Genomic DNA, 16,823 nt, shown 5'->3' on the forward strand with positions numbered 1-16,823 from the left:
TGTCAGCTTCGTGGAGTCAGAGTCAGCCGTGACATCCTGAGTCGTACCTGCTACTTGGAGGGTGTCTTCGTTTGGGTTTCATGAAGCAGCCCTGAGATAGGATTTAAGTGGAAGTGGTTCTTTGCGGGGGGTGTGGGGAAATGCCAGCAAGAGAGTGTGGAAGTGAGAACAGGAAGGGGAGGCGGCCAGTAAGGACGCCTGTGCCAGGCACCCCAGTGGCAGCTCCACGCGACCCCCTGGGAGCTGTGGGAGCCACCCCATGGCACGTGCCCAGGGCTAGCCCACCGGAGGGGTAAGGAGCCGGGGAGGTTACCCACCTACACCGCAGTCCTTGTTTGAAGGCAGAGGCAGGCAGAGAATAAATGCCACAGAGAGGTTGGTGGGACGCCCAGAACCCACCTGTGAGCTCTCTGATAAGTGCTCTAATAAGTGTTATTTCCAGCCTCACAGTGACGGGGGCTCAGCTCCAGAATAAGCTCCCCCCTGTTTGGATGGCTCTGGCTTATCCTGAAATTAGGGGTAGTGAGGGCAAAATCAATTCTGTATTGCTTTTATAATCACAGCAGCCCCTAGAATAGGAATGATGCTTATGTGGCATTCGGGTGGCAGACATCTATTCTTAGCCCTGACACTTTCATGCTGAGCCAGGATATAGCCTCAGAATCTTTCTTAACACAGCTTTAGGTATCCATTACAAACCATGAGCATTGGCACTTCAGCGAAGCCTGTTTACCATCCCTGTCCTAGGGCTTGTGAAGCAGGGGGACATTCCAGGGTGGCCAACGCTGTGTCACAGACACTGGGCAAGACGTTTAACTTCTCCAGCCCTCCCTATCTCCCTCTGGGTAGAATGAAGGGACTGATTGAAGTGAGGCAGAGATGGGCTGGGTGCTGTAGGGAGAACCTGCTGGTTTACAGTCAGGTGGGGCTGAGTTTTAGACCTTAGCTTCATCGTTTGTAAACTGTGTTCCCTGGACCTATTACATCACCCACTGTAAGCCTCATGGCATCTTTTTGTATAAAACACCCCATTTGTAGTGTTGTTGTAGGTGTCAGAGATTATGTATTTGAAGCAGGGAGCTCCATGTGTGAGCAGGGCCTCCGGAATTGTTCCCTATAATTGTCACCATCATCATCATCATCATCTAATGTCCCTTTCAATTCTAAAATTCTGTGACTTTGTGAAATGTCCTCATCCAAGTGGCAAAATAAGGCAACAGTCTGGATTTTGTGTAAATGTACTTTCTAATAAGGACAGGAGGAGCATAATTGCCCCCTAAATAATGGCTCCGATTTTACCACAAGCTGTCAAAAGGCCTTAATTGGTTGATCTGTAATGATGCAGCCATCTGCGTTCGGGGTGATTTAGCGATGGGGCTCAGCCCGAGCGGGGCCCTCCATGATTAGAGCTGGACAGGGTCATATTTCTCCTTCTGATGGGAGTAGTGGTGTGTGGTAGAGGAGATTAGCTCATCCTCGAGTTAATGACCTACCAGTTGAACCCGGCCAAGAGGAAGTGCGGATACAATGACTGTGGATTTTTGTCTCCGTAAGATAGAGTTCCTGCCCAAACAGCAGCACACCTGGAGCGCGATCATGCCTCTTGCTCTCCTGTCTCGATTCCCAAGAAAGCCTCTTTTGGAAAGATTTAGTCCCTCAATTAGGGCAAATTGATTTCTGCTTTCTACAGAGTCACTGTTCCAAAGATAAGTGGGAAAGGGCGGGAGAAGCCATATTAATCTTCGCGAGGGAGCAAGAAGGCAAGTGGGGGTATTTTTCAGTTTACCAGCCTCAGGTTGCGTACATGTAGATCATCTTTTCTCTTTATGTCTTTTAACTGCTCCGACCGACAAAATGCTAGGCAACATCACACAAAACACACGTAAATCAAGTGACGGGAGCAGTGTTTCCCTGAGTGCGTCAGCACAGAAGTGATTTTAAGTGGTACCTGAGACAATCTCCGGTGCTTCGGAGACTTTGCATTAGGTAACATGGGCGCGTGTGGAGAGAACATTTTCTCTTTTCAACTTTTTTTGTTTCTTCTGATTACTTCAGATGGAAAGTCACAGTTGGTGCCCATAGCTCCCTCCTTGACAAAGAGAGGGCAGACCTTAAGCTCCCCAGACATGGGGAGGCAGGGGGATCTGGCTAAAATCTAATAACATTATCTGATTTTCATTTGTTTGGAGTTTTTATTAGCTCCCTCACAAATGGTACTGATTTTCTATTTGTGGTGTTTAACATTTACTTTTAAAATAAATGTAATTAAATGAAAAATTTTAATTTAAAAAAGTGAGTGAATTTTTTAAAAATCCTGAGTAAATTGTCTTAGGGTAGGTAGAGGAGGCAAAAATCGTGCCAATAGTATATGATTGTCAGAGCTGGGAAAACATGACTAGAAGGGGAAAACATGTTTCTACAGAGAGCCCAGCTGTGTACCAGCCTGTGTGACCTTCGGCAAGTTTCTTAGCTTCTCTGAGCATCGGTTTTGTCATCTGTCAAAGGCAGAGAAACACTGCAGATTATGATTTTATGAACCAAGAGGGATAAAATATGTGAATCTGCCTTGCAAATCATAATCTGCCTTACCAGCAAAAGTGATTCATTTCTATAGAGGGTGAATGAAAAGGTTCAGTAGGTTCTGCACGAAGCAGCCAGAGGACCCTGGCTCGAACACAGCTCTACTGTTAACTGTGCCAGGAGGGGGGGCCCTTCCCTTCTCTGGACCTCAGCTTTCTATCTATAAAATGAAGACGAACTACCCCAGTGGGTTACAGGCCTGGCTGTGTGTCACAATCCCCTGTCGGTCAAGTAAAACCAAAGATGCTGGGTGCTACCCTCGGTCTATTAGGTTAGGCAAAAAGTAGTTGCGGTTTTTGCAATCTTTTTTAACCTTTTAAACCACAGTTACTTTCGCACCAATCTAATACCAAATCACAGTCGCTTGAGGTGATGCCCAGGCAGCCAGCTCACCAGGTGATTTGGATACACCCCCTGAGTTAGGAGGCCCTTCCTGCTCCAACTCCTGGTGGAGTGAATTCAGAGCAGGATTCGGGCTTGGGTTACGGAAGGTGATCACCCAGGGGCTCGCAAGGGCAGAGAGCCCGGCAGCTGCTGTCATGTGCTACCTGGGCTTCTGCGAGGCCTGGGCCCAGAGCTGTTGAAGACCTGCTGGTCCAAATTCTGATTCAGAGACAGCACCGAGGCCCAGAAGAAATAAGTGGTGGGCTCACTGTACCAGAGATAGGAACACAGCCCAATTCTCCTTATTGCCAGTCAGTGACACTTTCACTACACTCCAGCTTCCCCCAGCTGAGAGAATGAATGTCTGTTTTGACCAGTATTTTTTAAATAAGGTTTAACAAATGTTAAACACGACTGTTATAATACACCTGGGAAACCAGAACCCCAGTTGAGATATAGAAATTGCCCCAGAAGGTTCCCTCATGTTTCCTTCCAATCAGTCCCCGCACCCTAAGGGCAAATACTGTTCTTACTTCTGTCAGTGTAGATTATTTTGGCTGTTGATGAACTTCAAATGAATCATGCACTAAGTTATTTGTTGTGTGGCTTCATTGATTCATCGTAATAATTTTGAAATTCATCCATGTGGTTGGATGTACCATAAATGTGTTCCTTTTCTTGCTGAGAAGGAATCTATTGTGTGATTCTACCACAGTTTATCCATTTACTTGTTGATGGGACATTTAGGTTGTTTCTATTTGGTGGTTATGAATAAAATTACTATGGAACATTCTCATTCTTTTTGTGGATATACAAGGGGTGATCAAAAAACACAGTGAAGGGCGGCCGGATGGCTCAGTTGGTTAGAGTGTGAGCTCTGAACACCAGGGTTGCCGGTTTAATTCCCACATAGGCCAGTGAGCTGCACCCTCCACAACTAGATTAAAGGCAATGAGCCGCCGCTGAGCTGCTGGAGGGGCAGCCGGATGGCTTAGTTGGTTAGAGCGCAAGCTCTTAGCACTGTTGCTGGTTCAATTCCTGCATGGGATGGTGGGCTGCACCCCCTACAACTAACGATTGAAAACAGCGACTGGACTTGGAGCTGACGGCCCTGGAGAAGCACACTGTTCCCCAATATTCCCCAACAAAATTTTTTAAAAATACAGTGAATGCTTAAACTTAAAAATATTTATTACAGTAAAAGACACATTGACATTAATCCCCCTCAATATACTCCCCCTCTCTTTGAACACACTTATCCCATCGTTCTTGCCACTTTCTGAAGCAGTTCTGCAAGTCCTCTTCCGTCAGTACCTTTAGTCGCACTGTTGTGGCTGCCTCGATGTCCTGAATCATTTTGACTTTGGGGAAGAGCCAGGAGTCGCACGGTGCCAGATCCAGTGAATAAGGTGGATGAGGACACACCATAATATTTTGATTTGACAGAAATTGCCGTACCAGAAGCAATGTGTGAAATGCTTACTGGCCGTTTGCATATCTTCTTTGGAGAAGTAGTATCAGTTTATAGTCTTTACCCATTTTTTTAAATTGAGGTACAATTCACACAAAATTAACCACGCTCAAGTATACAATTAATTGGCATTTAGTACATACACAGTGTTGTGCAACCCTTACCTCTATCTAGTTTCAAAATGTTTTTATCACCCCAAAAGAAAACCTCATACCCATTAAGTAGTCACTCCCCACGCCCCCTACCCCATCCCCTGCGACCACTTTCTGTCTCTATGGATCACCTATTTTGGAATTTCATACAAATGAAATCATACAATACGTAACCTTTTGTGTCTGGCTTCTTTTACTTAGTATAATGTTTCAAAATTCATTCATAGTGTAGCATGTATCAGTTCTTCATCCCTTTTTATGGCTGAGTATGAATATATTCCATATTTGTTTATACATTCATGAGATGTTAGAAATGGCTTATTTCCACCATTTGGCTATTGTGAATAGTGTTGCTCTCAATGTTCATCTCAATGTGTAAGTAATCAAAAGATTTTGTAGCTGCTCTGGATCCCCTCATCCCTTGCATTTCCATAAATTTTAGGATCAACTATCAATTGTCAATTTCTGCAAAGAAGTCAGCTGTGATTTTAATCACGTTGAGTCTGGAGATCAACATGGGAGGTATTACCATCTCAACAATATTAAGTTGTCCAATCCAAGAACACGGACTATTTGTCCATTTATTTTAGTCTTTAATTCCTTTCAACAATGTTTTGTAGTTTTCAAAGTATGCAATTTGCACTTCTTTTGTTAAATTGTAAGTCGTATTTTTTTTTACCATTTTAATTGCATTTTCCAATTGTTGTTTTTATTTGCTAGTAAATAGAAATACAATTGATTTTAAAATGTTGACCTGTACCCTGAAACTATGTTAAGTCTACCTATTAGTTCTAGTTTCTTTGTAGATTCTTAGGATTTTCTATGTAAACAGTCATGTCATCTATAATTAAAGACCTTACTGCCTCTCTCTTTCTAATCTTTATGCCTTTTATTTCTTTGTCTTACCAGTTGCACTAGCTAGGAATTCTAGTATAATATTGAAAGGAAGTGATAAGAAAGCATACGACCTTTCTCCTGATCATACGAGTAAAGCATTCAATATTTCATTATTAAGTATGATGTATACTAATAGGGTTTTTTTGTAACCATACTAGAGTTTTCATAAAAGGCCCAAACCCTGATTAAAATTAAGAGACAGCAGCATTATAGTGGAAAGAGACATCTTTGAAATTTGTTCAGAAGAACTTTTCCAGGCGTGGAGCAGAAATGCAGCTGACATTAGAATAAGCCAAAAGAGGAATTTATTGTCACTTGTAATAAGAACATCTAGAAATCTATCTGCATCAGGCACGAGGGGAGCTGAAGAATCATTACATTCAGGGTAATATCTGTAATGTCTCTCGCCATCTCTTGACTCTCTTTTTACATATTAGCTTCAGTCTCAGCGGATCCCCCCACTTCTTCACTTCATTTTGCCAACAACGTCACCAGCAGCTCCAGACTTATGGCCAACCAGATGACTAACTGGCAGAAAGAAAGGACCTTGTTTTTTCAATAGTTCTGAAAAAACCCTCAGAATTTATTATTTGGACAAATCAGGTCACATGGCCATCCCCTGAACCAATCACTATGGCCAAGGGAGTGGAATGCCCTGGTTGGTCAGAGCCAAGCCATATGCTCCTCCCTCTAGGAACCCGGGATTGGGACCGGCCCCACCCAAGTCTGATGGACTGAAGAGAGGGATCGTTTCCCCACAGAAAAATCTTGAGTATTATTACCAGAAAATAAGGGAAAGAGTCCCAGCCAGGTATAAACCACGGCAGCCCGCAGAGGTTCTCTGTATTCCAGGTCTAGCACTATCACTGGACCTGTTTGAACTTCACTTTACCCATTTCCAGCATGCAGGTGGTGATCCCTGCCCTTCTTGGCCCTCTCTGAAAGGTCCAGTGAGGCAGTGGAAAGCTGTGCCTAAACCATAAAGTGCACTGTACACGGAAGGGCGGGTCACAAGCAGCTATTCTGACCCATCTGTCCGTCTGTCCTCTTCTGTCTCCCTCACAGAGCACCTGAAGAAGCCCCTTGAAGACTACATGGCCCATTTCCCCAGCGTGAGGATTCTCCGAACCAAGAAACGGGAAGGGCTGATAAGGACCCGAATGCTGGGAGCCTCTGCGGCAACTGGGGATGTCATCACATTCTTGGACTCACACTGTGAAGCCAATGTCAACTGGCTCCCCCCTTTGCTCGGTAAGCGACCCTCCCAAAGTGAGGGATGTGGCCCAGGATGAGCCAGCTGCCACTGGACCCAGCGTTCTGCCGGGAGTCACCCACAAAGGGTCCCTTGCCTGCTAGAGATCACCCAGCACAGTGCCGTGTGCCTCGAGGGATTCGGAAGTTCAGGAAGTTTCAAGCTCAGAGACCTTGAAAATCCATTCAGCCTCATCCCTTCATTTTACAGAGAAGGAAGCTGGAAAGGGGAAAAGGGAAGTGACCTGCCCAAAGTCATACGGCACACAAGTGTCTAGTGACATGATTGCTTCCCGCAGATTACTTCAAGATTTCTTGGAAAGCAAGCCAAGGCTGTCCTACTGTTAAGAGCCAAGTTGTGGGGGGCCATTATCATGTCAACTTAGGACAGTTACCATGCCCTGCATGGCTACAGTGAGCCAGGCACCGTGTAACGTTATCTCTAATCCTCACACACCATGCCAGGTCGAAAGTATCCCCTTTGTATAGTCGAAGCAACTGAAGTTCAGAGATACTGAGTGACTCACTTGTTCGCCTGAGCCATAAGCATCAAAGTCACCCTCTGTCTGGCTCCAGCGTCTATCCTCCTTCATGATTCCTTATTGCTTCCCTAAATTCATTTCCTCTTCAGAGAGTTTCTAACAGCTCTCAGGGAAGGGCTAGAGACAGAGAGCAGCATAATGCAGGCGTCGCCTACCTTAGCCTTGAGGACGGATGGGAGACGTGAGGACTGGATACTGAGCAGCAAGGTGCCTCTTGGCTGGTTGGTGAAACAGGCCTGAACCCTGAGGGGTTCAGCTTTGATGAAGGTGGTGAGCCGGTGCTGACAGGGGGACACTGAAGAGAAAATGTCCCATTGAGACTGTGAATCAGGCAAGGAACAGGGATGGAGGCAGAGTAGGGAAGACTTACTAATCCCAAGGGAAAAGCGAACCCCTCAGAAATGGATGGCTATGCTCTCCATAACAGGCAGCTTAGGGAGCAAAGAGGACTGCAGTTTCAGGCAAACCTGAGCGTGCAGCAGAATCACCTGAAAGACTTGTTAAAAGGCAAAGTGCTGGGCCCCACCCCAGAGCTTCTGAGTCAGGAGTTCCGGAGTGGGGCCCAAGAAGCTGCATTTCTCACCAGCTCCTGGTCCAGGGACCACACTTTGAGGAGCACTGGTTAAGCCACCATTCAGGGGTGAGAACGGAGGCAGCATCCACACAGTTAAATGGGACAACCCAGCAAATGTGTGCTCCAGCACAGATCAGCATGGAACTTGAGTATTAGATCACGTGCTTCCGAACCCCAGGGTCCAGAATCCCACTGGGTTAGAACAAGGATATAACCCAGGTTTTCTGGTAAACTGTTTACTTAATTAAACCAAGAGGTCTGCATCTGCCTCTTGTTACTGAAAAAGAACAAAAAAGAAAAAAGCCTCACCATAAAACACCTAATTTATGATCCTGAAGGAACAACCCATTTGTTGGGTCGGTCAGTGAGAAACAGAGAGAATGGAGGGGGTGGGGAGACCAGGAAGTTGAGCGGGGCGTCTCCATAGTCCTTAATTCTGTTTCTGTGGAAATGTCTGAGAGTAATTTTCATAACTTGCAGACATACGTGGAAGAGGCATTCCCCCTCTTTTTTCCTCTTTTTCCAATAGAAATGTGAACCAGTGCTGTAGATTTAAAAGTCTGCCCTGCTGATATGATCAGCAGAGAGCACGTCATGGCTTTGTCTCTGAAGCCATTAACACCTCTGAGCACAGCTCACTCTGCCTTCTTTGGAGAGGAGCCATTGCTGAGCCTGAGAAGGATTCAGCCCTCTAAAGGAAAGCCACTGTTGATCATCATTTCCTCCCCCATCATCATCATCATCATCATCATCATCATCATCATCATCGTCATGGCTCCGCTAGTCTGCATCCTCATTTGAATTTGATGGTTACGTGGTGGAACAGGGAGACCAGGCATTATTACCCACATATTGCAAATGAGACAACTGAGGGGCAGAGAGAATGAGGGAGACGCTCAGCCTTCTAACTCTTGCTTCCGAGCCTCTCAGCAATCCTGGTCCCAGAATGCCAGGAGTGCTGATCACATGTTAAGCATCTGCGCCCCCTCAGCACATGTGGCCTTCAAAGACCCCATGAGATAGATGCTGTCTTCCTCCCTTTTGTCAGCAAGGAAACCAAGGCTCAGCGGCATCAGATAACCTTTTCCAAGGTTATACTGCTAGTAGGTGACAAAACCAGGGTTCAAACCGGGCATTCTGTCCCCAAGTGAGCACAGCACCTGATGCTGCCTCTCTGATGCCCTCTTGCCCTCAGACCTCTCACAATTAGCGCTGTGTCCAGCAGAGCACTGTGTCCTCAGCACAAACCCTCCCTGGAAGCGACATCCCTGGAATGGCCATGAATAATTAGGAAGGGAAGCTTTCCTCTGGGTCTTTCCCTGGAGAAGTTTCTGATTCAGGGGGCCTGGGGCAGGGGGGCAGGGGCGGCCTGGGGGGCGTTTAAACACACCCTGTGAGCATCTGGCACTGGTGGCCCTGCGTCTGCGTCCGTACTTGGGGACACACTGATGATAGCATTTCTGAAACTTTTTTGACCATGTACCACAGCTAGAAATACATTGGACATCTCCATCCAGTGTGCAAACACACACACACTCATACAGTATGACTGAAACACACACACACATACAGTATGACTGAAACACACACACACATACAGTATGACTGAAACACACACACACATACAGTATGACTGAAACAAGTTTCCTGACACAGTACTTATCACCTGGAATGTACCTTGATATTTAGTATTCTTTTTCAGTTCATTACTCACACACACACATAAAGTCAATTTCATGACCCACCTATGGATCACGTCTTGCAGTTTAGAAAAAGGCAAAAATGCTGCTTTCTCTCCTGAGAGAAAAATGTGTGGTAGCTTGATGACGCTTGGGCTCTAGGTCGCTGTAGACCTACCAGGCTCCCCATTCCAAGCCTTGATCTTGATTCCTGGCCCAAAGCCACCGGGCAACCCCGCACAGCCCAGTTGCCGCTCGCCTGCCCCAGCAGCTTGCTGGCACCCCCAGAGGAGAACACTGGGGCTTGGAGACATCAGCTGTGTAGCTGGCCCAGGGACACGCGTGCACACACACAGACACACGCACTCACGCACACACACACACATCCCTGATCGTAGTAACCAGGACTGGGCGGGAGCCCCTGGCCTAAAGCCTGCGCCCTCCCTTCCTCTCCAGGATTCTCAAACTCAAGTGTTCAGAGAAATCACCAGGGAACGCGTTAAAAGTGCGAGTAAGCTGCAGAACAGGGTCGTGCAGTTAGCTGCTCCCCATCCTGCTCCCTAATGGGCATCTCTCGGCTTCCTCAGACCGCATCGCTCGGAACCGGAAGACCATCGTGTGCCCGATGATTGACGTGATTGACCACGACGACTTTCGCTACGAGCCCCAGGCCGGGGACGCCATGCGGGGTGCCTTTGACTGGGAGATGTACTACAAGAGAATCCCAATCCCTCCAGAGCTGCAGAAAGCTGACCCCAGCGACCCATTTGAGTAAGTCTGAGCGACTCAGGCTGGTCCCAGTGGTGACCCAGCAACCCCTGCCCAACACGCACCACTCGGGGACACCACCTCCCACAAAAGTCCGATACATAGGGGCCAGGGCAGATGTCCCCAACCAGAAGCACAGCCCCTCCCAGCTCGTGGACCACCCAGCTGGTCACCTGTTCCTTGTCCTCTCTGCACTGTTTGCCAGGAGTGCCAGCCGAGGGTGAAGGGAGCTGCTCATGCTCTTGCCCCGAAGCCTGGCCCCAGGGGTCATCACCACCGTCACCACCCTTCCCACCACCTCCTGAGCACTTGCTCACGCCAGGCACTGTGCCAGGCATCTTACTCTCTCATCCTTCTTAAGCCCCACGGCAGCTATTAAAGGTATTATCCAGGTTTTCCAGTGCAGACACCACAGCCCCAAGAGGTTACGCAACTTGCCCAGGTCACACAGCAAGTGTGAAGTGGCAAAGGCTGAGTGTCCATGCAGGTCCGTCTGCCTCAGAAGCCAGTTTTCCCATCACTCTGTCACACCCTTTCGGAGGTGTTAGGGAAATAACAGCTTGTCCCACGGTGGAAGTTTGGGGGTTGTGGACTGGACTCGTAGCATGCTAGAATGTGAAAGCTGGAGGGAAGCTACAGGGATGGACTCTAGTCCCTTACAGGTGAGGAGATTGAGGCATCAGGACCAGGAGGGGCAGGGTCCCCCCCAGGGTACCCAGTGAGCGAGTGGCTGAGCCAGAAACAGCCCTGTCCTTCTCTGTACTCCAAGCTGGAAAGGGTCTTTTCTTGCACCGTGGGCCCGCCATCCCTGCACTGGCTCCTGCTGGAGATGTCAAGAAGATCTTTGGGTGCAAAGCCAAAGTCCAGGTTAAGTATGTTAAGTATGGCTGCAGCCATAAGTTAGCACAAACTTACTGGCTTCTTAAAACAACATAAACTAATTCTCTTAAGGTTCCGGAGCTCAGAAGTCTGACACGAATCTTGGGCTAACATCAGTGTCAGCAGGGCTGCATTCCCTCCCGATGCTCCAAAGGAGAATCCGTTTCCCTGCTTTTTCCAGCTCCTGGAGGCTGCTCACATTCTTTGGCTCTCAGCCCCTTCCTCCAGCTTCAAAGCCAGCAAGCAGCATTGCAGCTCCATGTTCCCCAGATTTCCCCCCTTTCCCTGTCTCTCTCTCCCTTTCCCCAGCCCTCCCCCATCTCTCCCTCTCCCTGTCCTCTGCTCGCATTGTCACATCTCCTCCCCTGACTCGGACGCTCCTGCCTCTTTCTTTCACTTATAAGGACCCTAATCATTACATCGGGCCCACCAGAGTAACTCCCCACCCCAAGATCCTTAACTTAATCGTGCTTGTGGAGTCCCTTTGCTGTGTAAGGTAACATATTCACAGGTTCCAGGAATTGAGGACATTGACTTCTGGGGGTCAATTAATTGGGGGTCATTAATCTGTCTGCCGCCCCGCCTAACTGCAGTTTGGTCCCCAGTGAACCCCACTTCTCTGTGCCCCACTCTCCCCACCTGAGAAAGTGGGCTGTTGGCAGCTCAGCCATCTTCACGGGCACAGTGCATACCCAAGATTCCTGAAGGGAACCCCCCTACTGTTGTGGGCCCCAGCAAAGGCTGTGAGGTAGGAGGAGGTGGCCTTTGAGGAAATGGACGGTGGCCGGGTGATGGAGCAGCCTGAGCTGAGAGTGGAGGGCGCGAGCGGGCCCCAGTGCCCCTTTAGCAGGTCAGACATTTGTGTTCCCCTCTTGAGCTGTATCCTCAACGTGGTCAAACACAACTAATTAGAACCCTTCCTGGTCCAGGTCAGAGAGGAAATGACACTTGCCCAAGATGACATGTAGCAGAAGCTGGGCTGCTCCAGAAAAAGGAATGTTCAGGGTAACCAGAACCCCTTTATGGTTTGACCCTTTGTCATGAGCTGACTCATAGGCTCTGAGATTTGAAAGGTGCATAAGTGTGGGTCTTGGCCCTTTCATCGTCCTCATTTCAGGATGAGGGTAAGTTGAGACATGCATTTGGTCAGTAGCAGAGGCCCAGCCAGTTTCCCCAGGGCCTCAGTCTGGGTCCTCATCTGGATGTTAGGGCGTTGGCTGGACCCTGACAGTGGCTCTCAATGCTGGCTGCCCAATGGCATCATTCAGGGAGTTTATTTAAAAAAAAAAAAATCCTTTATCCAGGACACCCTCCAGACCAATTACACCAGAGTCTGGGAGTAGGATCGGGACATCATTGTTTTTTAAAGCTCCCCAGTGATGCTGATGGGTGGCAAGTTTGGCAGCACTGGGCCAGATGTTTCCTCAGGGGCTCTCCTTCTTTTGTGTCCTTTGATTCCTTCCAGAAGTCTCTCTTCTGTATTGTACTTGGACAAAACCCAGGGGAGAGGCCACTTGAGAAATCCTGGTCCTTTTCTGCACACCTCCCCACAGTGCCAGTGAGCGGGCAATCTGCAGGCACAGCGTGGCGGAATGATATTTGAAAGACTCGGGCTTTGTGGTAGACCCCAGTTTGAATCGCAGCTCATCCACTTACCAACTGCATGCCCTTAAGCAGAGTATATAGCGTTTCTGAATTTCAAATTCCTCCATTGAAATGGGGCTAGTAATAGCGCTTTGTGAGAGCCGGGGATAATGTCAGTATAGTGAGTGGCACACACTAGACACTCAAACTTGTTGTTACTATTATCGCTGAACACAGTAGGAAACAGACCCAGCTACAGGACAGGCCTCCCTCTGGAGGCAAAGCCTCAAGCTTCCAAAATACCTTCAGGCTAACAGCCTCCCTGTTGTGAGGTAGCTCCTAAGAAGGCAGCTCCTCAGCCCCTGCCCAGGCTGATTTTCATGTGCCGAGTCTTGGGTTTGATTTCTCATGAAGCACCAAGTCCGAAACACTCTGCCCCTCCAAACAGTATATTTAAGGCTCCAGCCAGAAAACCCAAGCCCCACAGCCTTCGGAAGACGAAGGCGCATTGATCCTAATGACACCTTCATTTCTTACAATCCTGGGTCCAGAAATATACTAGCAAGGTGAACTAGGAAGTATACCTACGTATACGTCAGTTGTATAGACAGAAAACAAGCCCAAAGATGTGAAATCAGCACCCTCCAGCAGGAACATAATATGAGCCACATCCGTAATTTTAAATTTTCTCATAGCCACGTTTAAAAAAAAGGTAAAGAGAAGCAGGTAAAATTCGTTTTATTAGTATACTATGCTTAACCCAGTATTTCTAAGATAGTCTCATGTTAGCATGTAACCAACACTTTGAAATTATTGATGAGATCTTTCCTATTCTTGATGTCACACTAAATCTCAGAAATCCTATGTGTATCTTACACTTCCCAGACGTCTCAATCCAGAATAGCCACGTTTCCAGTGTTCAGTCGCCACACGTGGCCAGTGGCTGCCATAGTGGGCAGCACAGGGCTCGGTGGTTAAATCCTTTGCTTAGGTCACACCACAGGGGAAGGAGAGCCGAGGCCCAGTGAGGGTTTCGCCATTGCTGATCCCCTATCCTCTTCACTCGCTACCTACTGCTCGATTGTTCCTTCCTGAGAGGAGGAGTGGAGGCTGTGGCACTGGTTAGAGAGTCAAATCCTGCTTAGCAGCTGTGAAGCCTTGAGTGGGCCACCTGGGGGTACTCTGGCTTCTACATGCGTAACGTGGGGTGGTGATCCTGAGGCCAGCTTCGTGAGGTCAGCGTGAGGAGTGAAGTCATTTTATTAATGAATTAGTTCAGTGCAGAACCTGGCGTATTCGTGCCCTCAGTAGATACCGTGTTTCCCCGAAAATAAGACCTAGCCAGACCATCAGCTCTAATGCATCTTTTGGAGCAAAAATGAATATAAGACCCAGTCTTATATTAGATAAGACCTGGTCTTTTATAGTAAAATAAGACCGGGTTTTATATTCATTTTGCTCCAAAAGACGTGTTAGAGTTGATGGTCCGGCTAGGTCTTATTTTCGGGGAAACAGGGTGGTCACGGGCATCCCCTTGTAAAGGAGTCCCTCGTGCTGTCAGGGCTCAGCTGCCACAGGAAGCTTGGGATCCATGCTCCCAGGAGCTCGCAGTTCCCGAAGCCGGGAGAGAATGTGGAGGTTGCTCCTAGAATGTGTTTTGATTTGAAGGCTTGGAGTTTTCCAGTGGAGCTGGACAAGGAAATGGCCACTCTGAGAGATTTTCACACAGTAACCACCAGTGGCCCCTTTTAGGTGCCGGCCCTGGGTGAAGGGCCCTGAGGGATTCGGGCAGGTCCCAGCAGGCGTCCCCCTCGGGCTTGGCATGCTGACTTCCTATTCCCCGTGACACCCCATAATGTATCATCTCTGTGTCTTCCCTCTTGTTGTTTTCTCCTCTGGGTGCCTTCCCTACCAGTGCCCTCTTGTCCAAACGCACCTCGAATGCCAAGCCCTCTGAACACCCTTCCTTGACTTTCGCCCCACCCTCCCTCCCTCCTCACCCACACTCCCTCTTCATCCCCCAAACCGGGCGGCAGACACTCTCTCCTTTCACACTCTTACAGTGCTGTTGGCCCTTAGTACACCCAGCTGTCTCTGGATCCTTCTGTCTTGCGGTGGCCGCCCCACCACGCTGGTATCTCCTGAAGTCCCAGTCCAACTCTGGTTTACCTCCACGTTCTCCCAGCATCTGCTTCCCAGCTGGCACTCAGTGACTACACTAATGAGAGAATGAGTGAGTGGAGTTACTCTTACCCGTTTAACTGAAAGATCAGACTGCGTCTTCCGTAAACTCTCAGCAGACAAATGTCTGTGCTCACTGAGTACAAACCCTCCAAGGAGCGAGTCTGAAAACACAGGTTCCTCGGCTCCGTCTCCTGGAGATTGTTTCATGGTTCTAGGGTAAGGCCCAGAAAGCTGAATGTTTTTTCATCTCTCTAAGACATTTCTACAGGATAGACAGTCTTGGAAAGACCTGATTAGAGCCATTTAACTAGTGGAAGCACTGAAGATACATATATAGGACACAGCTATCAGCCCCACAGGGAAAAAGTACTGTGATTTCATTTCACAAGTATTCTTTGGTGTTAACCGTGAAAAGGAACTTTGAGTCCATTTGGTTAAAATGTAGCTTTTATGAATGGGTGTGGAGACAAGGAAGAAGAAATCCTGCACCCTCACTCAGAAGGGCCTTGGGTTCCCTACTGGACATGTGGGTTGTGTCATCCCGGCGGAAGAGCAGCATCAGACTGCACGGGGAGCATGTGGCCGTGAGGGCCACGCCTTTACACCACGCTCTTCTTCTCTGACAGGTCTCCCGTGATGGCTGGTGGACTGTTTGCTGTGGATCGGAAGTGGTTCTGGGAGCTGGGCGGGTATGACCCAGGCCTGGAAATCTGGGGAGGGGAGCAGTACGAAATCTCATTCAAGGTGAGCCAGTTCTCCAGAAGCCTACTTCTCCTTGGCATCTGTCTTGGCAAGCTGCCTGCCTAGTGTCTTTCTGAGCCTGGAAAGACTGGAGGCCTCAGGGTTCTGCAGCCCCTGTGCTCCTAAGGCAAAAACGTCATGTTCTCCCTTTATTTATGGGGTTCTGTGTTGATCTCAGATGAAGAACAGGTCCCTCTGAGGGGAAGGTTAGCCTGTCCTGGGCCCTTCTGGTCGGCCAGGGTTTGCTTGTCACGTCCCCAGAACCTCTGATGAGGTGTATCCACCCACCCACCCACCTACCCCAACAGGGGATGGCCAGCAGCACTATTACTGGGCCAACCCCTGTGAATACACCTCTGAGTCAGGCATCAGCTTTTAACGCAGAGGACCATTGACACACACGGCAATGAAGACTTCAGTGCTGGGGTCAGATTGCCGAAGTCATATCCTAGCTCTGCCACTTCCTACCAGCTGCATGATCTCGGACAAGGAATCTTTACCTCGCTGAGACTCAGTTTCTTCTTCCATAGAATGGATTTAGTGATACTTCAATCCTCATGGGGTTATAGAGAGGATTAAATGAGACCATGCTTGTTGGGTGGTCCATAATAAATATCTTAAAAGATTTTTATTACCAATATCATCACTGTCATTCTCTATAACACTGGTTGAGCAGTTCAGAACTGAGGAACATGACTTTTTGATTAGCAAGAAAATAACCACCCAGAATTCTATTGAAACATTATTTTCGTTTGAAAAGTGTTCTGTGTCTGTTTGACCTCCAGAGTTCTGAAGTTGTCTCCCATAAGGGGACCGGACCCCTAGATAAAACTAATAGTAATGTCCAGGAGTGATAGTCAGAACATTTAACAACTCTGATGACATAAGCACCAACCAGTCAGAGCGGATGCCAGCTGCAAACAACTGTACATCCACTCTGGTGTGGCACAGCTGGATTTCAGCCCCGAGCAGAGCCAGCAGGACCCGGTGCCAAACACAAGTTGGCTTATTTAATCTTCACAAGAACTCTAGGAGGGTGGGATCATCATTATACCCATTTCCCAGGGAGAGAGGTGGGACTCCAACCAAGGTCCCACACAGTTAGAATGAACAGAACCAGGCCCTGAACCCAGGTCT

The 16,823-nt window shown here is 48.2% G+C and overlaps 1 protein-coding gene across 2 annotated transcripts in view; it reads left to right on the forward strand.

Annotated features, from left to right (window-relative positions):
- The window catches only part of GALNT10 (polypeptide N-acetylgalactosaminyltransferase 10), a 189,362-nt gene that overhangs the window by 141,046 nt on the left and 31,493 nt on the right, over positions 1–16,823 (forward strand). For both annotated transcript variants that reach the window (XM_081035187.1, XM_081035188.1), the window contains exons 5-7: positions 6,550–6,735; positions 10,118–10,301; positions 15,572–15,689. In XM_081035187.1, coding sequence (XP_080891313.1) covers positions 6,550–6,735; positions 10,118–10,301; positions 15,572–15,689 — 488 coding nt within the window. The remainder of the gene's footprint in view (positions 1–6,549; positions 6,736–10,117; positions 10,302–15,571; positions 15,690–16,823) is intronic.

This window comes from Rhinolophus hipposideros (assembly GCF_964194185.1).
Source record: "Rhinolophus hipposideros genome assembly, chromosome: 23".
Classification (NCBI taxonomy): Eukaryota; Metazoa; Chordata; class Mammalia; order Chiroptera; family Rhinolophidae; genus Rhinolophus; species Rhinolophus hipposideros.